This window comes from Amphiprion ocellaris, chromosome 21 (genome assembly GCF_022539595.1).
Source record: "Amphiprion ocellaris isolate individual 3 ecotype Okinawa chromosome 21, ASM2253959v1, whole genome shotgun sequence".
Taxonomy (NCBI): domain Eukaryota; kingdom Metazoa; phylum Chordata; class Actinopteri; family Pomacentridae; genus Amphiprion; species Amphiprion ocellaris.
Window position 1 is genome coordinate 12,829,076 of NC_072786.1, and position 18,581 is coordinate 12,847,656.

An 18,581-nucleotide genomic window follows, 5' to 3' on the forward strand; every position below is an offset into this window, starting at 1 on the left:
TGTAGCTGTAGAGCTTAATACAGTTCCATTGAATTCAGTTTGTACTCACCAGTTGTGAACAAAGAGCTCAAACAGTAAGAAAATATCCCTTCAAGTGTCGTGTTACGTTACTAGAAGCTGTCCGGCAACCTCCACCTGCATATTGCGTGTTTAGAACAACATCTCTATCTGATACAGATCAAGGACTGTAACGTGGTGGCCTCCAAGCTGATTCTGATCTTGGACGACCTGCTGTGGGTGCTGACCGACTCCCAGCTCAAAGCCATGGTGCAGTATGCAAAGTCCCTCAGCGAGGCCATGGAGAAGTCTGCACAACAGAGGAAGAGCATGGCCACAGAAGATCAGGTGCACAGATACAGTCACTTCATCCACATGTACAGCAAAAATCTCATTTTCTCAGCTTCTTTTTTTACACACTTTCTAAATGTTAATTTCTCTCTGTCTCCTTCCCCTTATCCCATTTTTAACATTTCCCCATCCTCCCTGTTCATGCCCTAATTCCACCCTCTGTGGATGAGCTACAGTCTAATCGTTTGTCCTTGTGTTCATGAAAGTCATGTCTGCCCTCCCCTGTATGGCTCCCCTGATGCCATATGGTGTCTGTCTGCCTACACTATCTCTGTCTCTCACTGCTGCTGTCACCATCTTTCAGTCTGTGCCCTATTTTCTTGTCATTTAAACACGCATAGAATGTACAGACATTTATCGCCCACACAGGTTCCCACCTTTCCATGTCCCAGCAGACTCCCTACACAGTAATCATTCTGTTATCTGTAATTTGGCCTGACGTGCCATCTGGTGGAGGAATTGAGTACTGCATGAGTCTGCTGTAACTGAACCGATTGCCTTTCTGACCGGCTATTGTTTCTCCGATGCAATAAATAGACATGAAAACAAAACAGAAACCTCTTCAGGAGCAACACTGCCAAGACCAGATACTGAAAACACAAAGAGCTCAATCATTAGTATCAGAAAAAGCGCTGAAAATATCATCTGTGTTCACCAGGTGTCGTCGGCGCCCCCCTCGGCCCAGCAGGTGCGCACCCAACAGGCGTCCACAGCCGCTGACCAGAGTGCAACCATGGCCAAGCTGTTCAGCGCCTACGATGTGTGTGAGACGTCCCACCACCTTCAGATCACACACCTCGACCTGCACATCTGTGACGACATCCACGCTAAGGACAAAGGTGGCACAAACCTAGACCTCCTGTACATTTCTGTATATATATTTATTAATGTGCAGACACATAATGTGACTTGCACTAGCTTGCTTAAATCTAGCACCTTTTTGTCAAACCACAGGGATATATACCAAAAATTTATTTGGTTTGAAATATTTATCTAAAAAGTATTGACTGTTCTTCTTCCTGCTGTGCAGTTATCAATAAGCGGGTAACAGGTGGAGCCATGCAGCTTTCCTTCAGCTCCATCACTCTGGACTACTACCCTTTCCACAGAGCAGGTAGGAATCCTACAGCTAGAATCAACATTGCTGCTTTCTTTGTGTAACTCTCCCAGAGAGATGTACTGTGAAGCGAGATTATTAAGTTGTAAGGTATGTTGAGCCTAAAGCCAGAGTTTTTAGTCGCATGAAGGTGGCTCTCCTTTAAACGACAAGATCACCATGGCAACTGATTCTACACAGCTCACCTGCTGCTCCTGTGCGAAATCCAAAACTCTGAAAACTGTTTGGAGTTTTGGATTTAATGGAGAAGCAGCTCCCTTCCACCAGTCTTTTGTCTGGCCAAGTTCTCTATAAGCGATACAGACTCTCAGCTGAGGGAACACATTGTATCTGCAAACCTGTTGAGGTGTGTGTTACTGATGCTACGGAACGAAGCTGTGCAGTTACAGTAGGCAAACTTTATGCATCATGTTGACATGGAAATCTACATGCTTTCAGTTGGTGATGCAGATGGTCCTAATTTGAAAACTTATTAGTCTGTATTTATCCCAGAGAATGTTCAATCAATAACATTAATTTCTCTTTGATCGAGCCAACAATTAAAATGAATTCAATGAATCCTTCATTAGGGGACAGTGTCAGACTCGCATGCATTTCTTGAATTTATATTTAAATCTATGAGGTTCAATGTTTATGTGCAGCTGCCACACCAGAAAAGAAGCAACTTATTTGAGAGTGCACTTAGTGGTAAAATAAATATATTTTCCAACGTGATTTACAATTTTGGGCTGCACAGTGGCGTAGTGGTTAGCACTTTCGCCTTGCAGCAAGAAGGTCCCTGGTTCGCGTCCCGGCTTTCCCGGGATCTTTCTGCATGGAGTTTGCATGTTCTCCCTGTGCATGCGTGGGTTTTCTCCGGGTACTCCGGCTTCCTCCCACAGTCCAAAAATATGCTGAGGTTAATTGATTATTCTAAATTGCCCGTAGGTGTGAATGTGTGAGTGCTTGTTTGTCTTTGTATGTAGCCCTGTGACAGACTGGCGACCTGTCTAGGGTGTCCCCTGCCTTCGCCCGAGTCAGCTGGGATAGGCTCCAGCCCCCCCGCGACCCTAGTGAGGATTAAGCGGTGTATAGATAATGGATGGATGGATTTACAATTTTCTATCAGCATTCCTCTTCTGCATTATCTGCAGTGCTGTTTGTTGTCATATTTTTAATTTTTTTTTATATACCTCATAACTCTTCATCTTGGCTGAAGTGGGCGGCATGCCATCGGTCCATTTACTGCAGGGAAACCTTGTCAACAAAGAGAGTTGATAACCCCCATCATGATAGCCATTATTGTCGAGCCAGCTAACACAAAGAAAGCCTGGCTATATCCAACCTGCTGTCTGTTCTGGACTTGTATCTCCTAGTGCTCTTTCTCTTGGTGTCTCTGCATCTTTCTCTCCACATTTGCCTTTAACAATTTTCCCTTTTCCTTTATTTTTGCATTATTTATCCTCAGGTCATTAGGATTTATCAAAACAAAGCACACTGTAGTCACTAAAATGCAACACAGAAACATTCATATTAGGTTTTAATTGCAGATATTGCAACTGAAAATATAATAAATCTAAATTAAAAACAGAAATAAACAAAATAACAAACTAAAATACAAGCAGAAAAGCCTGGCGTGCATTGAAAGAAGCAGAACTGTATTCAGTTACCTCTAAACATATGGTGGATGTTGATCAGCCAACTGTGCTCATTTTTAAACCTCTCCAATCTCCTCAGGTGACAGTTGTGTCCACTGGATGCACTACAGCGAGGCCACTAAAACCAGAGAGAGCTGGGCGAGAAACCTGCTGGATGAGTTCAAATCCAACGTGGAGATGTTAAAGAGTGCAGTTCGGGACCAGCAAGCCCCGGCCCCTGCACACAGTTCCCCACAGCACGGTAAACGCACACACACTTAGCTTCAACACACTGCTACTCAACTTGTTCTGGGTGTGCATTTTTGTTGTTTCTAGTGGAACCCACGGCACATCATCCCTGTGGGTTTTCTGTCCTCCAGTGACCCTTAGGGACGATGTGTATGGGCCTCTATTTGGAATTGAGGAGAGAGCAGGAGGAGAAGGAGGAGTAGGGCTTAGTGAGGCAGATGGAGGACTCCTAGAGTGGAGCCCACACACTCAGCCTCCGGCCCAGTGCTGCTGGTGCCTAGAGCCAGGTACCACGGTGTGTGTGCGCACAGCCGGGTGCGGTGATGCACACCTTTTGCTAGGAGCAGAGGTTTCTTAGTGGAGAACTGAGTGGTTGCCCTGTTTGTCTCCCTGTCTGCCATCATTCTTTATTTCTTTCTGTGCTCTTACATGTCTCTTTTACTCTCTACAGGTAAGATAAGCACTTCGTCCAGCTCTGCCTTCAGTTCTCCTCCCCCTCAAACCCCTAAAACCCAGCTCATGTCCAGCTCGGTTGTTCTCAGGATGGCGGACTTCAGCATCTACCAGGTCGCTACTACAAACCCTCACTTCCTTGCTAACTCTCACACACCAAACCAGCCTCCTCTGTACTAGTTTTGACTTTTTGTGTCTTCATTTAAAAATGTTTTTCAGGTTTCAACAGCAGACCAGCGTCGCTCCAGCCCCAAGGCCATGATCTCCTGCAATAAGAAGTCCTTGTACCTTCCCCCGGAGATGCCCGCCATCCATGTGGAGTTCACAGAATATTACTTTCCTGATGGAAAAGACTACCCCAGTAAGACTGTTGTGTCTCGCATCTCATTTTAGAAACATCAATCTTTATTAGTAGGTCACAAGCTGTGTAAATAGTGTTTTTTTTATACACTAGGCACACTCTTTTGGCAGAGATTCTGTCTCCCACATCTCTTTTGGATCTATGCAGCCCATTCATTCAGTTGTTGGGGAAGTCATTGACTGCTGTGTGGCTGAGAAACCATTGATTTTCTGAATTACGCCCAGTTCTCTGAATGAGGGATCACCCAATTAAATCATTTATGGATTTCTTACACATTCAGTCCATTAGGAAACATTAGAAGAGCAGTTAAATTTTTTTTTCCTTTCTCGCTGATGAATGTGCAACTAAGACAGGATTATTTTGCTAATTAAAACATGTGTACACACTGCCGTATAATACTATTCTTCTTTGGCTTTCTTCTCACATTCATTGTTTCATCTTTTGCCCAAACATTATGCAACGTGACGTCTCCTTTCCCCTTTCCTCCTGCTTTACAGTCCCGTGCCCCAACCTGTATGCCCAGCTCAACGCCCTGCAGCTGGTTCTGGATCCTCGCAGCCTGGTGTGGATCAACCTCTTTGCCCTCGACCTCAGGCAGAGTCTGGAGCAATTCATGGAGATCTACAAGCTCAACGACTCCCAGAAACCCGACGAACATGTCGACATCAAGGTTGACGGGCTCATGCTCAAGGTAAGGAGGATGGAAACATGACCTGTTCGTTTAGGTTTGAAGCATATGGTGTGTTTTTCTGGTATTTAGTTGTGTTTCTTGGTTTCTACTCTCCATTAGCTGGTGATTCCCACCGACCGGGACGCCTCCTGCCCCCCTGACCTGCCTCGCTCCATCTCAGTACAAACTTCAGAAATGGTGGCCACCAACACCCGGCATCCCGCTAACTGCACCCGCTCCCACCTTGAAGCTCTGCTACAGGCCTTCGAAGAGGAGCTTTTCTTCTCTTCATCTTTCTTCTCTTTCCCTCGCTCCTCTTCCTCCTTACCCATCCTGCATCCTGTCTTCCAGCGGCACGCTCACGAACAAGACACCAGGCTGCACGACATCTACCGAGGCCTGGTGCTGCCCACGATGGGCACAGACGCTCTCAAAATGCCTGCCGCCACTGACTTTTGGGCGCTGCACTTTGCCCAGTTTTGGGTGGACTATGAAGGCACCCGCGGAGGTAAAGGGCGACCACAACCCTTTGTGGACTCCTTCCCTCTCACTTTGTGGGCCTGTCAGCCATCGAAGCTTGTCCAGCATCAAGAGAAGCTGAGAAGCGCTGCAGGATCAGGACTGTCCAGGAGCACGTCTGGAGAGGCTGTCGCACGTTTGCAGAGGAAGCGATTATTAAAGGAGTACTACAGCACTGATGGTGCGCCGGCGTCATCTCACAGCAACGACTCAGCACTGCCACCCAGTAACGGACTCCATAAACCCCTCTCACTGGACAGCCTGCCCTCCTCATCCTCCTCTTCGTCATCATCACATAAAGATCCAGATGTGCATATGTTGGTGCATGTGCAGAAGCCTTTAAGCGCTCAGGTACTTTTTTTGTTTTTTTTTGTTTTTCATAACTGCACAGCAGGCTGTGCAGAGAAAAAAATTGTCATATAATGCCATGTATAATCCAATCTTGTCATGTTAAACTTCAGATGTGTCTGGACTACAAATGAGATGTAACTTCTTAATGTTAACTTCAGAAGAGCTAGCAGGCACTGTTTCCTTTGCATTTGCAATGAGCTAGGCTAACTGTTTACACCAGATTCTACTTGTGATGCTGTGCTAAACTTTGTCCTACTTCCAGCTGCATATTTTACTGACAAATATGAGAACTGTCATCATCAGACATCAGCATATCTCTGAACATGTCTAAAATGAAAGTTTTACTTGACTTATTCATATCATCACGTAGTGTAAGTATTTATAAGGTCACACATGGTGACTGGCCCAGAATAGAAATGCATACTGTTACCTGTTGTGCAAAAATTATGATTTTTTTTATGTTTTTGTTCGTTGAATGTCTTTAATTTTTATGATTTTATTTTAATTTATATCCTACAGAAAAAAAGGAAACATCACAAAAATTAAAGAAGCTTAATTTAGGAAGTTAACTAACAAAAAGAAATAAGAAAGTAAATAAGGAAATAAGAAAGAAATACCAATGACTAACACGTAAATAAAACTAACTGATGATAGGGATTGACCAATATGGGTTTTCAAGGCCTGATAACGATACAGATAGCCAATATTTGGGCTGATATACATACTATGTTACATATTAAGAGTATGTGATAGCATGGAAATCCCATTCATAATTAGGCTTCTTTCATTTCATTATATGGATTACTGTAGCACAATATGTACAATAGAAATAAGAGCGATAAAATCAAAGCATCACGTGTTGGTTGATTGGAATGATCAGTTTGCCTCCTGTAGTTTTTTTTTTAATCTGTTTTTTCAATCTTTTTCTGTTCTATCACTTGTATTGCCAGCTAAGGGCCATATCTTAAAGCATTATTAGTTATTGCTCTTTTTCAGGGTAATCTACCTCCTAACTTGCTGCTAGATGTTAGCATAACCATAGCTATGATGGTAATTTCTTGATTTGTGGCAACACCTTGTGTTTCTTGTTCAGTTTTTGCTGCTTGAGAGTAATTTCTGAGACCACAGAGTGACTACAAACAGAGAGGCGGCCACGTCAGACTGAAAGTAGTGCATTATTTTATTGATAATCGGTAAATAAAAAGAATGAGACAGATAATTGGAAAAATGCCAAATATCGGCTGCAATAATCAACCGGGCCTAATTGACCTAGACGATAGCATAGCGTGCAATTTTTTAGTACTTTTTCGGCTTACTACAGCTCACATATTATAAAATGAGGTATGCTTTCATAATGACTTTGGTCTGTGTGTTTAGGTGAGCCATCGGCAGTATGTGTTTCTGATGCATCTTCAGCGCAGCATCAAAGCCCTGCAGCAGACACTACAGCAGGATCTGGAGGAGATGGGCTCCAAGAAAGACCGTAAGGATCCTTCCCTCCGTCCTGCAGATCACCAGCCCTTCACCGCCTGCCTGGGCCTCCTGCTCAAAAGCGCAGAGGTGTCCCTGCTCCTGAAGCCCGTTCCTCCACCCGAGGGTTCAGGATCTCCTCTCGGCTCAGAGCTTTCGCCGTCAGAGAGTCGAGGAACTCTGGAGCCTGCTGGTGATGCAGCGGAGGTGGCAGAGAAGAGCAATGAAGGGTCTGGCTCAGAGGGAGGAGCAGCCAAGCGGCCTTGCAGTGTCGACCAGCTGTTATGCGGTGAAGGACCGGAGGGTGGAGCCACACAGGGTCCCGCCCCCCTCGTACCCACTTCAAGTGCACGTCCTGAGTCAAATCACAAAGCCTCAGTGGAGGAGAGGACTTCAGCTAAGAACTCTGGGAGGGGGAGTTCAGATGAAGGTGGTGACATGATGGTGGATGGGTTGGCGGGTGATGAAATGGGAACTGGGTTAGACTCCAAAACCAGTGTGAGTGACCCTCTGTCCGACCCACTCAACAGCAAAGACTGGAGCGACAAAGACAAGGCTGCGAGCGGGAAGATGCCTCAGTCGATATCCAGGTATTCTTTTTTGTTCACTAATGCAGTTAGTTTCTACCACTGTGTCATTACTTTCCAGTTAATTCAGAGCTGTGCTGATTCAACATTAATGTGTCATTGAGATAAGTCCATAATCAGCCCAATATCACAGATTTGCAGAGGAGGGATTACTCTTCCAGGATGGACCGGCTTGCAGTAAATGTAGTGAAATCGCATTAGTGCATTGTGTAATCAGTGCTGTACACCAGCAGATCAACAAAAAGTGCGTATTTATTAGGACTGCAAAAAAACATGACTTTCAGTATCTATCAAAGTATCTGCCAGTTAATAGTTTAATATATAAAATGCTACAAAGCAGGGAAAAGTGGTCATTTTAATGCCCAAGCTCATGGTGTAAAATTCTACAAATCTAATACCCAAATGTACTGCTATGTATGACAAAGAAGATCCTCATAATTTGTGAAGCTGAAATATGAGAATAATTTTATTTTTAAAAAGGCTGAAATGACTGAACGGAGCTCAAGCAATACTCAAATTTTGGGACCAATGGTGATACTAATAATAGGGCGTAAATATTTTTTGATATCGGTAAAGTTAAGAGTTAAAGAGGTGCATTGAAGACAGAAAAAATGGGGGCATTCTTTATCAACTTTACAGCAATGCATTTCAAAATCGAATCTGCAGCTTATCTCAGTGATACAGCTTATCTAAATAATCTTATCCTTAGTTATATAGAACTTTTTATATTGGCGCATACCAGACAACATATACACCAATACCAGTATATTTGTGATGGATCAATACTGATTGGGTTTTAATGTTGGTTTCTGCCATACAGATAATTGATTAGGTGACTTGTCTTTGTAGCTCTAAAATCTGCCTCTTCAGACGAATTTATTCTTTACTACTATGTTCTAAAAGGTTTAACTGATGAATGGATTTTTGTGGGCAGAAACTTGTCAAGGAAAAACACCAAATAAGCTTTTCTGAGTTTGGATTTATGTCATCGTAGATTTGAACCATTTGCCTATTGGACTGTCATCTTGGACTATTAAAAAATTAAATAATCATTTGGTGCAACCCTTAAAAGATCATGTCATAAATAATCTGCTAAATTTTATAATCGAACCCCACAAGATTTTTCAGAATTTATTTCTTACTTTTACAGACTAACACTTCATTGAAATATGTCAGACATTATTAGTTGCAGCCACAAAAGCTTTGGTGATTATGTGTCAGTTTTCAGATTTTTAACTGTCCATGACGGCATTTTTCAGATTCCCCTTTGTTTCACTATCATTAACCTACTTAAGTCTTTCTCTTGCTAATTTAATCTGTCTATTCCTGAACACAAGAGCTGTGTGTCGAACTCCCACATGAGTGTTTGTCAGTATGAATGTTCAGTCACGTGTCTCTCACAGTATAAATGTTCTTCAGTGTCTACCTGCCTCGTCTTTTTACATGTGTCTTCCCATCTACTGTCTGTCAGCTTCACTGTTTTTGTAACTGTTTCTGTCATTTCTTACCTCATTCACTTCCTTTTCTGCCTCTTGACTCTTTGCTTTGACCCATGCGAGGTGTGTGTATGTGTGTGTTTTCTCTCTACCAAGGAAAGGAAGTTTGTCTGTGGTTTCTGATCTCCTCAGCTCCTCAAACTCCAGCAGATCCACCTCCCTTTATTCCATGTCCAACATGTAAGGCACTGGATCTGTGACTAGCTGTACTAATGATTGTGTGTGCGGGTGTACATGCCCTGTATGTGTGAGTATGTCCTTGTTCTTGTGATCCTTGGATGAATACAAATCAGTTCAAAAGTGTGTATATGAATCCCCCGTGGGCATGCATCTGCATGTGTGCATGACACACTGGTTTTTGTCTGTATGTGTTAATTGAATCTTTATTCTTTCCCGTGTTTGGTGTCTACCTGTCGACTTTTGGTGATGAAACCGGAGGCTTCTTGTTTGTGACAGTTCTTTTTTTTTTTAGCCTTGTGTTCTCAGTCTTTTGGGAGCCACTTTGATTTTACCTATTGTGATTTTGCTGGAGATTGTTTCTAGCACTTGGAAGGATAGCACACCCGGTTCTTACATGACCTTAAACAACACCACACAAAGGAATGAAGTGATATTTAATTCATGACGTGTCGAGTTAGCTCTGTCAGCTCCGTGAGAGCGCTATGGTCTTGGATCAGTGTCGGCATAACAGCAGCATTCATATCAGATGTGATGAAATAGAGGCACTGGACCAGCCACTGTCAATCAATGGATCATAAATTAGTCATTATTCAGAATTATTGGCATGCATGGACAGTGTTGCTCAAACACTATTTACAACACGTAATACAAGACAGTATTTATTGCAGCATTTAATTTCTATAATGTCACTTTCTCTACCGCACTCGTTCTGATTCATGTGTACTTGTGTGTTTGTTGTAGCGGTCGTTTGATGCGGGACCGCTCCCAGTCCAGTTTCTCTGTGTCCTATAAAAACATGAAGAAGAGTCCATCTCTGCAGTCTCTGGACAACATCTCCATTGACAGTTATCTGATGGAGGACGGAGATACCTACAGCCTGCTGGAGAGAGGTGGAGCGAACACACACACTGTTAATCTGAATTTATCCAGAGTGGACAAATGTGGTTTATTAGCAGCAGTCTGACGTGTTTTTTGCATCTAATCTAGATTGTTGACCTTCCCGTGTTGACGGGTGATAGAAAACAAAAAAAATCCCTCAGGGATTAAGCCTCCTGTTGTTCTCATTTATGGACACCAAAAAATACAGTTTCCTTGTCTGGAAAAAATGCAAAAATTTTGCAAAAAAAATCCCCAAATTTCTGAACATTTGCAAAATCTTCAGAAAGAAAATTCCAATAATTCCTTAAAAGTTTCCCTTAAAAGTTTTATTTTAAAAAACAAAAAACCCCCCAAAAAAACAACAAAAATTTGGCAAGAAAATTCTTGTAAATATTTTCAAAAAATGAGTAAAAAGCTTCCAAAAAAGTCCTAAAAATATCTAAAGTGATTACATATATATCAGTAAAACTTCTAATATTTTCTTTAAGAACATTCACAAAAAAATCAACCAAAATCCAACGAAATTCGCTGGATTTTGGTTGATTTTTTTTTTGTGAATGTTCTTAAGAAACATTTTTAACATTTCTTTTTTCCCACCAAAAAAATGTTCAAAGTTTTCCCAAAAATATTGAAAATGTGGACGTCAGAAGTTTCACTGTGAAAATATATTTTTTTCCCACATTTTAAACTTTACAACGGGTCAATTTTGACCCGCAGGACGACGCGAGGGTTAAGAAGTAATGATTATGATTGATTAACTTGCAGGCTACAGTTCTGAACAGAAGGTGGCAGCATTGTGAAGACATGCAGGAGCTTTTGCAGTGATGAAGGCAGACTACATGTGAAAAGAGAAAGTTATATGTGTGTCTGTGCTTGTACATGTTTATATACTTTACAGACGATGTGTCCATCTCCGGCTTCAAGGATGCCATCAGTGAACAGAGCGCCACAGAGAGCGCCACCGAGGCGGTAACTGGTCAGGAGCAGGAGGGAGGTGTTTCTCCAGACACCGTCAGCGCAGCATCCCAGAGCATTGACGAGCCCACAAAAGATACAGTAAGATATAAAACATTTGTCCAGTAAAACAGCTTTCCAGGTCTTGATAAATATCCAGTATATCCCCAAAAATGCAGAAAATGTTTCCAGTAGACATTTATTTTTGCAGATCAACTGTTTGTCCTTAAATAATAATATAAGCAATGTAATACGAACTTAAAATATAGAATCAGAAGTGATCGGACTTGTGTGTTTTGAAATCAAAAGTGAAAACCGGCCTGCACAAACAGCTCAGCGGTTAATGCTGCTGACTTGTAATGTTCCTCGTTTCTGCGCGTGTTCGTACGTCCAGGTGTCGGTGCTGGTGCTGAAGGTGCAGTCGGTGTGTGTGGGCATGGAGGTGGAGGGCGAGAGCACGGCCGTGGCTCTGGAGGTGGGCCGGGTCACGCCCAGCCAGCTGGGCAATGTCAGCCTCAGACAGTACCTCAGCAACCGCAGCCTGGGTAAGGAGTGCAAATCTGCATGTTTATTTTTCCCTCAGACTGAGCATGAAGCAGCGTTTTACCTGAGCCCTAATATGATGCATTTTAACAGGCATGGGTTCTAGTTTGGACTCACATTTTGAAGGTTTACTGAATGGTACTTTACATTGTTTGATATTATTTATTTACACAAAATTACCGTCCAGATGTTGTCAGATTATAGTAATTCATCATTATTTTTAGCAACACACTAATATCAAGAACAAGTCGATCCCATTTCAACCTGTGAGCCTGTTGATTGCTTAAAACAAACCAACCAAAATAGAATTCAGAAGAAGTAGGCTGCAGGCTGTTGCTAACATTTGAAATAACGCTTTAAAGATGAAAATAAACGGGCATTTGTCAAGATTTAAGCGGACAGGAGGTTCAGCGACCAAACAAGAAAGAACAGCAAGATAGAGCTGTGTGTATGTGTGTGTACGAGTGTGTGTGGATTTAGACTAAATCCAACTGCATAGCCTTTTGGAGATTTTTTTCAGATGATCTTTTATGGCATTTTGGCACATCTGACATTAGAGAGTGAGAGGAAATGTGAGGACAGAGAGAGGAAGGGCATGGGATAAAGGTCCCTGAACAGACCTGAAGCCACTTTGCTGCGTTCAAACCACCAGGATGCTTCGTCACAACCCGTCCTGACTTTATTTTTCTTACTGCTCAAATTTCTACACAAGGCAACATCGGGACATCACAGTTTCACACTCAGCAGACCAAAGCAGGAGCTGAAAGTACAGATTCAGCACTTTGAGAGAGAAAAAAAATAGATATTCAGTCTGTATTAGAGCTGCAACAAGAAATAATTAACATGCAAAAAAGGCAAACATTTGCTGGTTCCAGTTTGGTGGTTCTCAAATTTGACCGTTAATTGCTTTTCTTGGTCTTATATGAATAGATGTACATTTAATATTTTTGAGTTGAGCTTATTTATATTGTGATGGGAAACAATCTATTCATAAATTGAAAAAATAATTGTCAGGATTAATCTATAACAGGGATTTTGCAATCAGTTTTGACAGTAACTTTTGGTTGACACTCTTACGTAGAAACAACATCTAATGGTTAGAGACTCTCCCCACCTCCCTATCCATGTATTTGGTGTGCAGTTCATTTGACAAAAAAGAGACAAAACACACAATAAAGAAAATAAAGATAACAATATTGTTGTTTTCATGAATTCTACTCAACAGTTGGGTTGTAACAAAGCGTGGTGTGAGAGGTTCAGATCCCCGTTTTGGACTCAGGTGGACGCTGTTTCACCAAAGTCAAAATCGTTTTTTATTGAAAAAAGGTAGTCAAATACAAATCATGGAAAGAAGGAATTGAGGGCGGACGATGAAAAATAAACTAACAACAGGAGGACTTCTTCCTGAAGTTATCACACAAGACTGTTAACAAAATAATAGCTGGAAAACCAAAACCTGACTAATCTACACGATCCAGAACTAAAGTACAGGACAGTAGCATCCTTGTCTCATGCCTTGACATTTCTTTAACAAACCACAAGTAGATTACTGATTTCTGAAGCGAACCCAAAAGCTTTCTTTATAAAAGCTAGTATGAAAGTCACACGGTGAACCACAAATTCAGACTTCTGGGGTTTCATACACAACAACGTCCAGGAACTAATTCAGTCCACTTGTGGATTCTCCTTCAGAATAGGCTTTTAAAAAAAAAAAAAAAAAAAAAAAAAAAGTATTTTTTTTTTTACATATGTGGCTGAATTTCTCCAATAATTGCAACTAATCACTGTGTACCACTGAGTAGTGTTTGATCAGAGCCATGAGTGAGCTGGTGTGCTGGAGCTGCAGTAAATATGGAGGGGCGGGGACTTTACAGATCTGTACACTCTAGATCAGTGGTGTCAAACATGCAGCCCGCGGGCCAAAAGCAGCCCTCCAGAGGGTCCAATCCGGCCCATGGGACGACTTTGTAAAGTGTAAAAATTACAGAGAAAGCATCAACTGCAAATGGTAAATTTGTAAAACTGTAAATTTAAAATACTTTCTAGACCATGACAAGTTGTTTTGATCTTAAAGTGAAATACTAGATTGTTCGTTGTTCTTTTGTCACTTTGTGTCTCATTTTTGTAATATTTTGTCTTTTTTGTCTGACTGTTGTCATTTGTCTCATGTTTTTGTCATTTTTTTGTCTCATTTTTGTCATTTTGTGTCTTTTTTGTCTCACTTGTGTTGTTTGTCTCTTTTTTTTGTCACTTGGTAACTTTTTTGTCTAATTTTTTTGTCTCTTTTGTGTCGTTTGTCTCATTTTTTGTCATTTTGTTTCTCACTTTTTATCAGTTTGTCTCTTTTAAAATATTTTGTCCTGTTTCTGTTGTCTTTTTTGTCTGACTTGTCGTTTGTTTTTGTCGTTTTGTTTCTTGTTTTTATCATTTTGTGTTTCTTTTTTGTCTGGCTTGTGTTTTTTGTCTAATTTTTGTCATATTGTATTTTGTTTTATTCGTTGTTTTGTGTATCATTTTTGTCTCATTTGTACATTTTTTGTTGCTTTGTAACTTTTTTGTCAATTTTTTTGTCTCTTTTTTTGTTTTCAGGTTGTTTATAATGTTTTGTAAAAAGATAATTCCTTAAGTGTGTACTTTTTTGCACTAATACAAAGGAAAAATTTGGAGTTGACGTTATTTATAGGTTATTATGTTATGATTTTACTGGTCTGGCCCACTGGAGATCAAACTGGGCAGAATGTGGCCCCTGAACTAAAATGAGTTTGACACCCCTGTTCTAGATCAAGCAACAATGTAGAGTTACATTTTTAGGATGGACTATTTTAATGGAAAAAAATTCTAAATATGTCACTTTGATAGGGGTTAAGTCAACCACCTGTGATGGACTTTAACCGTTATTCTTTGTGTCCACACACACATTTGCGCACTAACACAGCCACCACTTCCTTTTATTTACCTCCCATAACTCCCCACAGGTATGGTGTGTTCAGTACCAATACCTGCTCAAAGCAGCCAAGCAGGTAACTGCTGTGTGTTAAATCACCATCTGTAACCTAACATGCATGCTTGCCTCAGCGCATCTGTTTCCACCTGGTTGTGTGTGTGTATATATATATATATATAAAAGGTGTGTGTGTGTGTGTGTGTGAGAGAGAGAGAGTTTCTTCCAGTTTGTCTTCTGTCAGATCTCATTTCCAGACTCAGGACTTTGCTCGACGGCATGCACTGCAGATGCACATAGATTCAGTGTGTTGCGACGCATGAAGCGCGTGTGTTTGCTCATTTTTCAGCATCGCAGGGTGTTTATGTGATCCAGAGGTTTCTTTCCTGAGGCGTGTGTGTGTGTGTGTGTGTGTGTGTGTGTGTGTGTGTGTGTGTGTCTGGGTCTTAACAGAGGGTAAATTTGACAGTAATGGAGTGAGTGGTCCCATTATTTGCAACATTAGGCCCTCAACCTTTGAATGTGTGTGTGCCAGATTCAAATTAACTGCTGCTCCTGTGAAGATGATTTTAACCCCTAATCTTCCCGTTCTCTTCTCTACCTAATTTGCCCTCTCTCTTTCTCTTTCTCCCCCTCCACCTCCCCCCGCTCCTCCCCACCTACCTCATCTCTCCACTGCAGCAGACTTTGCAGTTTCAGTCCAGTGATTCAGGCAATGAGAGAAACGCCAGCTTTACCCCTCGCCACCTCTCCTCCTCCTCCTATCTCACAAGAGCAATCCCACCTCCTCCTCCTCGGCCTCCATGCTCTTTCTTCCTCCTCTTCCCTCCAGCTCGTACTCCATCTCCCTACTAATCCTCCGTCGTTCACCCCTCCCTCATCACCTTTCCTTTCCTTCATCTCTCTCCCTCTCCAGGCCATCTTTTCTCCTCCCCTCCCTGTCTTATCACAGTCATTCAGTCCTTGGCTGCTGGCTTCCTCCCTCCCTCTCTCACTTCCCTCTCTCCTCACCCACTCCTGTCTTTTCTGTTTTTCCTCCCTCTCCATTTGCCTCGACCCTTGCCGCTCAGGATTGAGAGAATATGTCATTTTATCTGAGAAAAGCTGACAACATTGTGTGTGTGTGTGTGTGTGTGTGAGTGTTTTATTGCTGGTTCGTGGTATTAACCCTCTCCTGACTTTTCTTCAGAGAGCATATTAAAGGGAAGTGACGCATTTCTCGCTGTCAGAATGAAGATTTATTTCTTTAAGTGGCCGTTCCAGTGCCTTGCTGAGTGTTTCTATTGCAACTCATAGTGTCTATCTCTCACCCATTTAGAAACTTGTGCCTGTAATTGTGCGCCTGCTAAATGAATATTCTGTTCTGTGTGCTGAAGATTCTGTAAAGCAGAGGTTTTAATTACCATCTCTTTGGCTTTAACGTCTCTCAACCTCGACTCTCATCACTTCATGTTCTTTCTCTCTGTCCTCACGTTTCTTGCCTCCTTTACTTCTGTTCTCGATAAATGTTACCGTCACATTTTCTGACACTCAGATTCAGATCATTCAGCGGTGAACCACTTCTCCATTCGCACACCATCAAATTATTCACCTCAGAGCTTAGTTTCATAGAGTGTCTAATTCATAAAAAGAACAAATCCTCATTAAAATGGTGAAACCATTCACTTTGAATTCTCGGAAGTTGAGGTGGGAGTTTCCACTGAACCCTCAAGTCCTCAGAAATATTTAAGCATCACTGCTGTAAAGAGCTGGTGGGACTTCACAGAATCTCATTCAAGCCACCTTTTTCTTAATTCCTTCCCCTTTTTCCAGCATACTTTGCTGTTTTCTTTGTTTCCGACTCCACTCCTCCTCTCTCTAACGTTCTCCTTCCTCTTTCTTTTCATTCATTCCTCCTCTTAACTTCAAGTGTGTTTAAACTTGACATTAACATGCACCCTTTATTCAGAGAGAGCAAATTTACATAAAGTCAAGCAGTGACTGCACTCAGTCTGTCATGCTTTTTGACACACTTTTAGAAGTAAGGAATCTCCTTGAGCGACTGGACATATATTTTAAAGTCACAGTGAAACAGAAGTTCCAGCATCTTAAGCTCTGGTAGTGTGAGTTATGGGTGAAATGCTTTAGATGTGACTGGGTCACTCTGGTAAATAAACTACAATATGGAGAAGAAACAGGACAAAAAATATTAATGTGGTAATATATCATCTCACCTTCAGTTGCAGGACTAACCCTTTAAGCTCATAAAGCTACTTTTATCAGTTTAGAAGACAGGAATGAAGATGTTTGAATTTTTGGAAAACCAGTTAGCTAATCAATCATCCTGATGGTTGGCGTTCCGAATTAGTGCAGATTAATCCTCAAAAATAGCTGACAAAAGAGAATAAAATAGAAAAAAAGAGGGATTTGGGTACTAATGAACTTAAAGCCTTCGTTTTTGTATCTGACAAACAGACCAACACCACATATTGAAAGCTAAAACTGATATCTGTATTAGGAGTTTAAAAAAAAAAAAAAAAAGATCCCTTGTATTTTTTCTAAATTGTTGCCAGTATTCACTCAGCTTGTCAGTACTTTCTGGTGCGCTATCTTTATGTTTTTATATCACAAAGCCCCTATCTCTAATTATGTGCTCGTGACAATATTTCTAAATGACCTCAGATCAGTTTTGGGATTTCTGTTCAGTTTCTTGTAATTTATTGTCCGGCATAAGGTAATATTACCGATATTCTGGCTCTTCCAGTTATTTGTTTGGTTGTAATTTCAGTGATTAACACAGGGACATAGGTTTAGAATATGGAAAATATATTTTTCATTTCACTGTCTTTAATGTACTGTTTCAGTCAAATAGCACTTTTGAAAAGATTCAAAAAGAAGTGTGTTGCTTAATGTCAGATTTGTGCATTTAGTCTAAAAAGGTAGAAATCCTCCTTCATGTTGGGTGTATTTTAATGTCAGGTGTAACTAAATGTATTTCAGCTAAATCATCTCTACACTCACTCTAAAGTCGCTAACGCTAACAGCAGCTTCTGTCTCTTCCTTCACAGCTGGTGGAGAGAACAGCTCTGGATCCATCCTGGGCCTCCACAGTCCGGAGGTCCGGGCTCGGCTGGAGAGCGGGCCCTGCGCCGCCGCCCACTCCCCGCTGGCCGAACGCAACGGCTTCCTGCAGCTGCAGCTCCACGGTTACCAGGCGAGCTTCATGATGTCCACGCTACGCAACCTGGCCCTGTTCCTGGAGGACGATTCTGCCCCCCAGGTGCTGCCCATGGAGATCAGCGTCAGGGACACGCACATCAATTTAAAGGTGAAAAGCCCATTTTACAGCGGAGTGTTTAGTGTTCCAGCTGCTTGCATTCTGAGGTGGTAAGTTTGTGTTCTAACCTGAGGGTGTTGTAGCAGAACGCTACCTGCAACGCTTCAGCAGAATATTTGTCCTGCTGTTTCAAATCCAGTTACGGTACTAGACCCCGTAACTCACGGCCGTACTCCGCAGCAGCTTCTGTGTATGTTAAGTATTTTGAACCATGGCCTAATTGGAATTTGGATTTGAACTGAAAATTTAATGACACACCTTTCTGCTTTCTCTCTGGGTTTTTTCTCTCGTGAGTAGACTTGCTATGGAACTGATTTGGATTATTTTTGTCTTTTTAAAAATTTTTTTATCTCCAACACACAAACATGTTCACAAATCATGACAAAAACACCATGCGTCGTCTGTCCCGCAGGACGACGGCCCCCGTGACAATCCCTCCGACTCCGAGCCGTCGCCCATCACCCTCCATGTGGACAGCCTCGTCATACACCGAAGAGACGACGGGTCTTTCTCCATAGGAGGTGACAAACA

At 41.8% G+C, this 18,581-nt stretch overlaps 1 protein-coding gene across 3 annotated transcripts in view; it reads left to right on the top strand.

Annotated features, from left to right (window-relative positions):
- bltp3b (bridge-like lipid transfer protein family member 3B) overlaps positions 1-18,581 on the top strand; it is a 42,957-nt gene that overhangs the window by 19,774 nt on the left and 4,602 nt on the right. Inside the window, exons 7-22 of one of the 3 annotated variants that reach the window (XM_023283594.3) lie at positions 178-345; positions 1,007-1,187; positions 1,379-1,462; positions 3,182-3,343; positions 3,782-3,897; positions 4,003-4,144; positions 4,642-4,835; positions 4,935-5,684; positions 7,062-7,744; positions 9,334-9,417; positions 10,159-10,307; positions 11,195-11,352; positions 11,645-11,795; positions 14,769-14,813; positions 17,782-18,041; positions 18,463-18,571. In XM_023283594.3, coding sequence (XP_023139362.2) covers positions 178-345; positions 1,007-1,187; positions 1,379-1,462; positions 3,182-3,343; positions 3,782-3,897; positions 4,003-4,144; positions 4,642-4,835; positions 4,935-5,684; positions 7,062-7,744; positions 9,334-9,417; positions 10,159-10,307; positions 11,195-11,352; positions 11,645-11,795; positions 14,769-14,813; positions 17,782-18,041; positions 18,463-18,571 — 3,436 coding nt within the window. The remainder of the gene's footprint in view (positions 1-177; positions 346-1,006; positions 1,188-1,378; positions 1,463-3,181; positions 3,344-3,781; positions 3,898-4,002; positions 4,145-4,641; positions 4,836-4,934; positions 5,685-7,061; positions 7,745-9,333; positions 9,418-10,158; positions 10,308-11,194; positions 11,353-11,644; positions 11,796-14,768; positions 14,814-17,781; positions 18,042-18,462; positions 18,572-18,581) is intronic. The other 2 variants (XM_023283602.3, XM_023283610.3) reach the window with 2 other exon arrangements.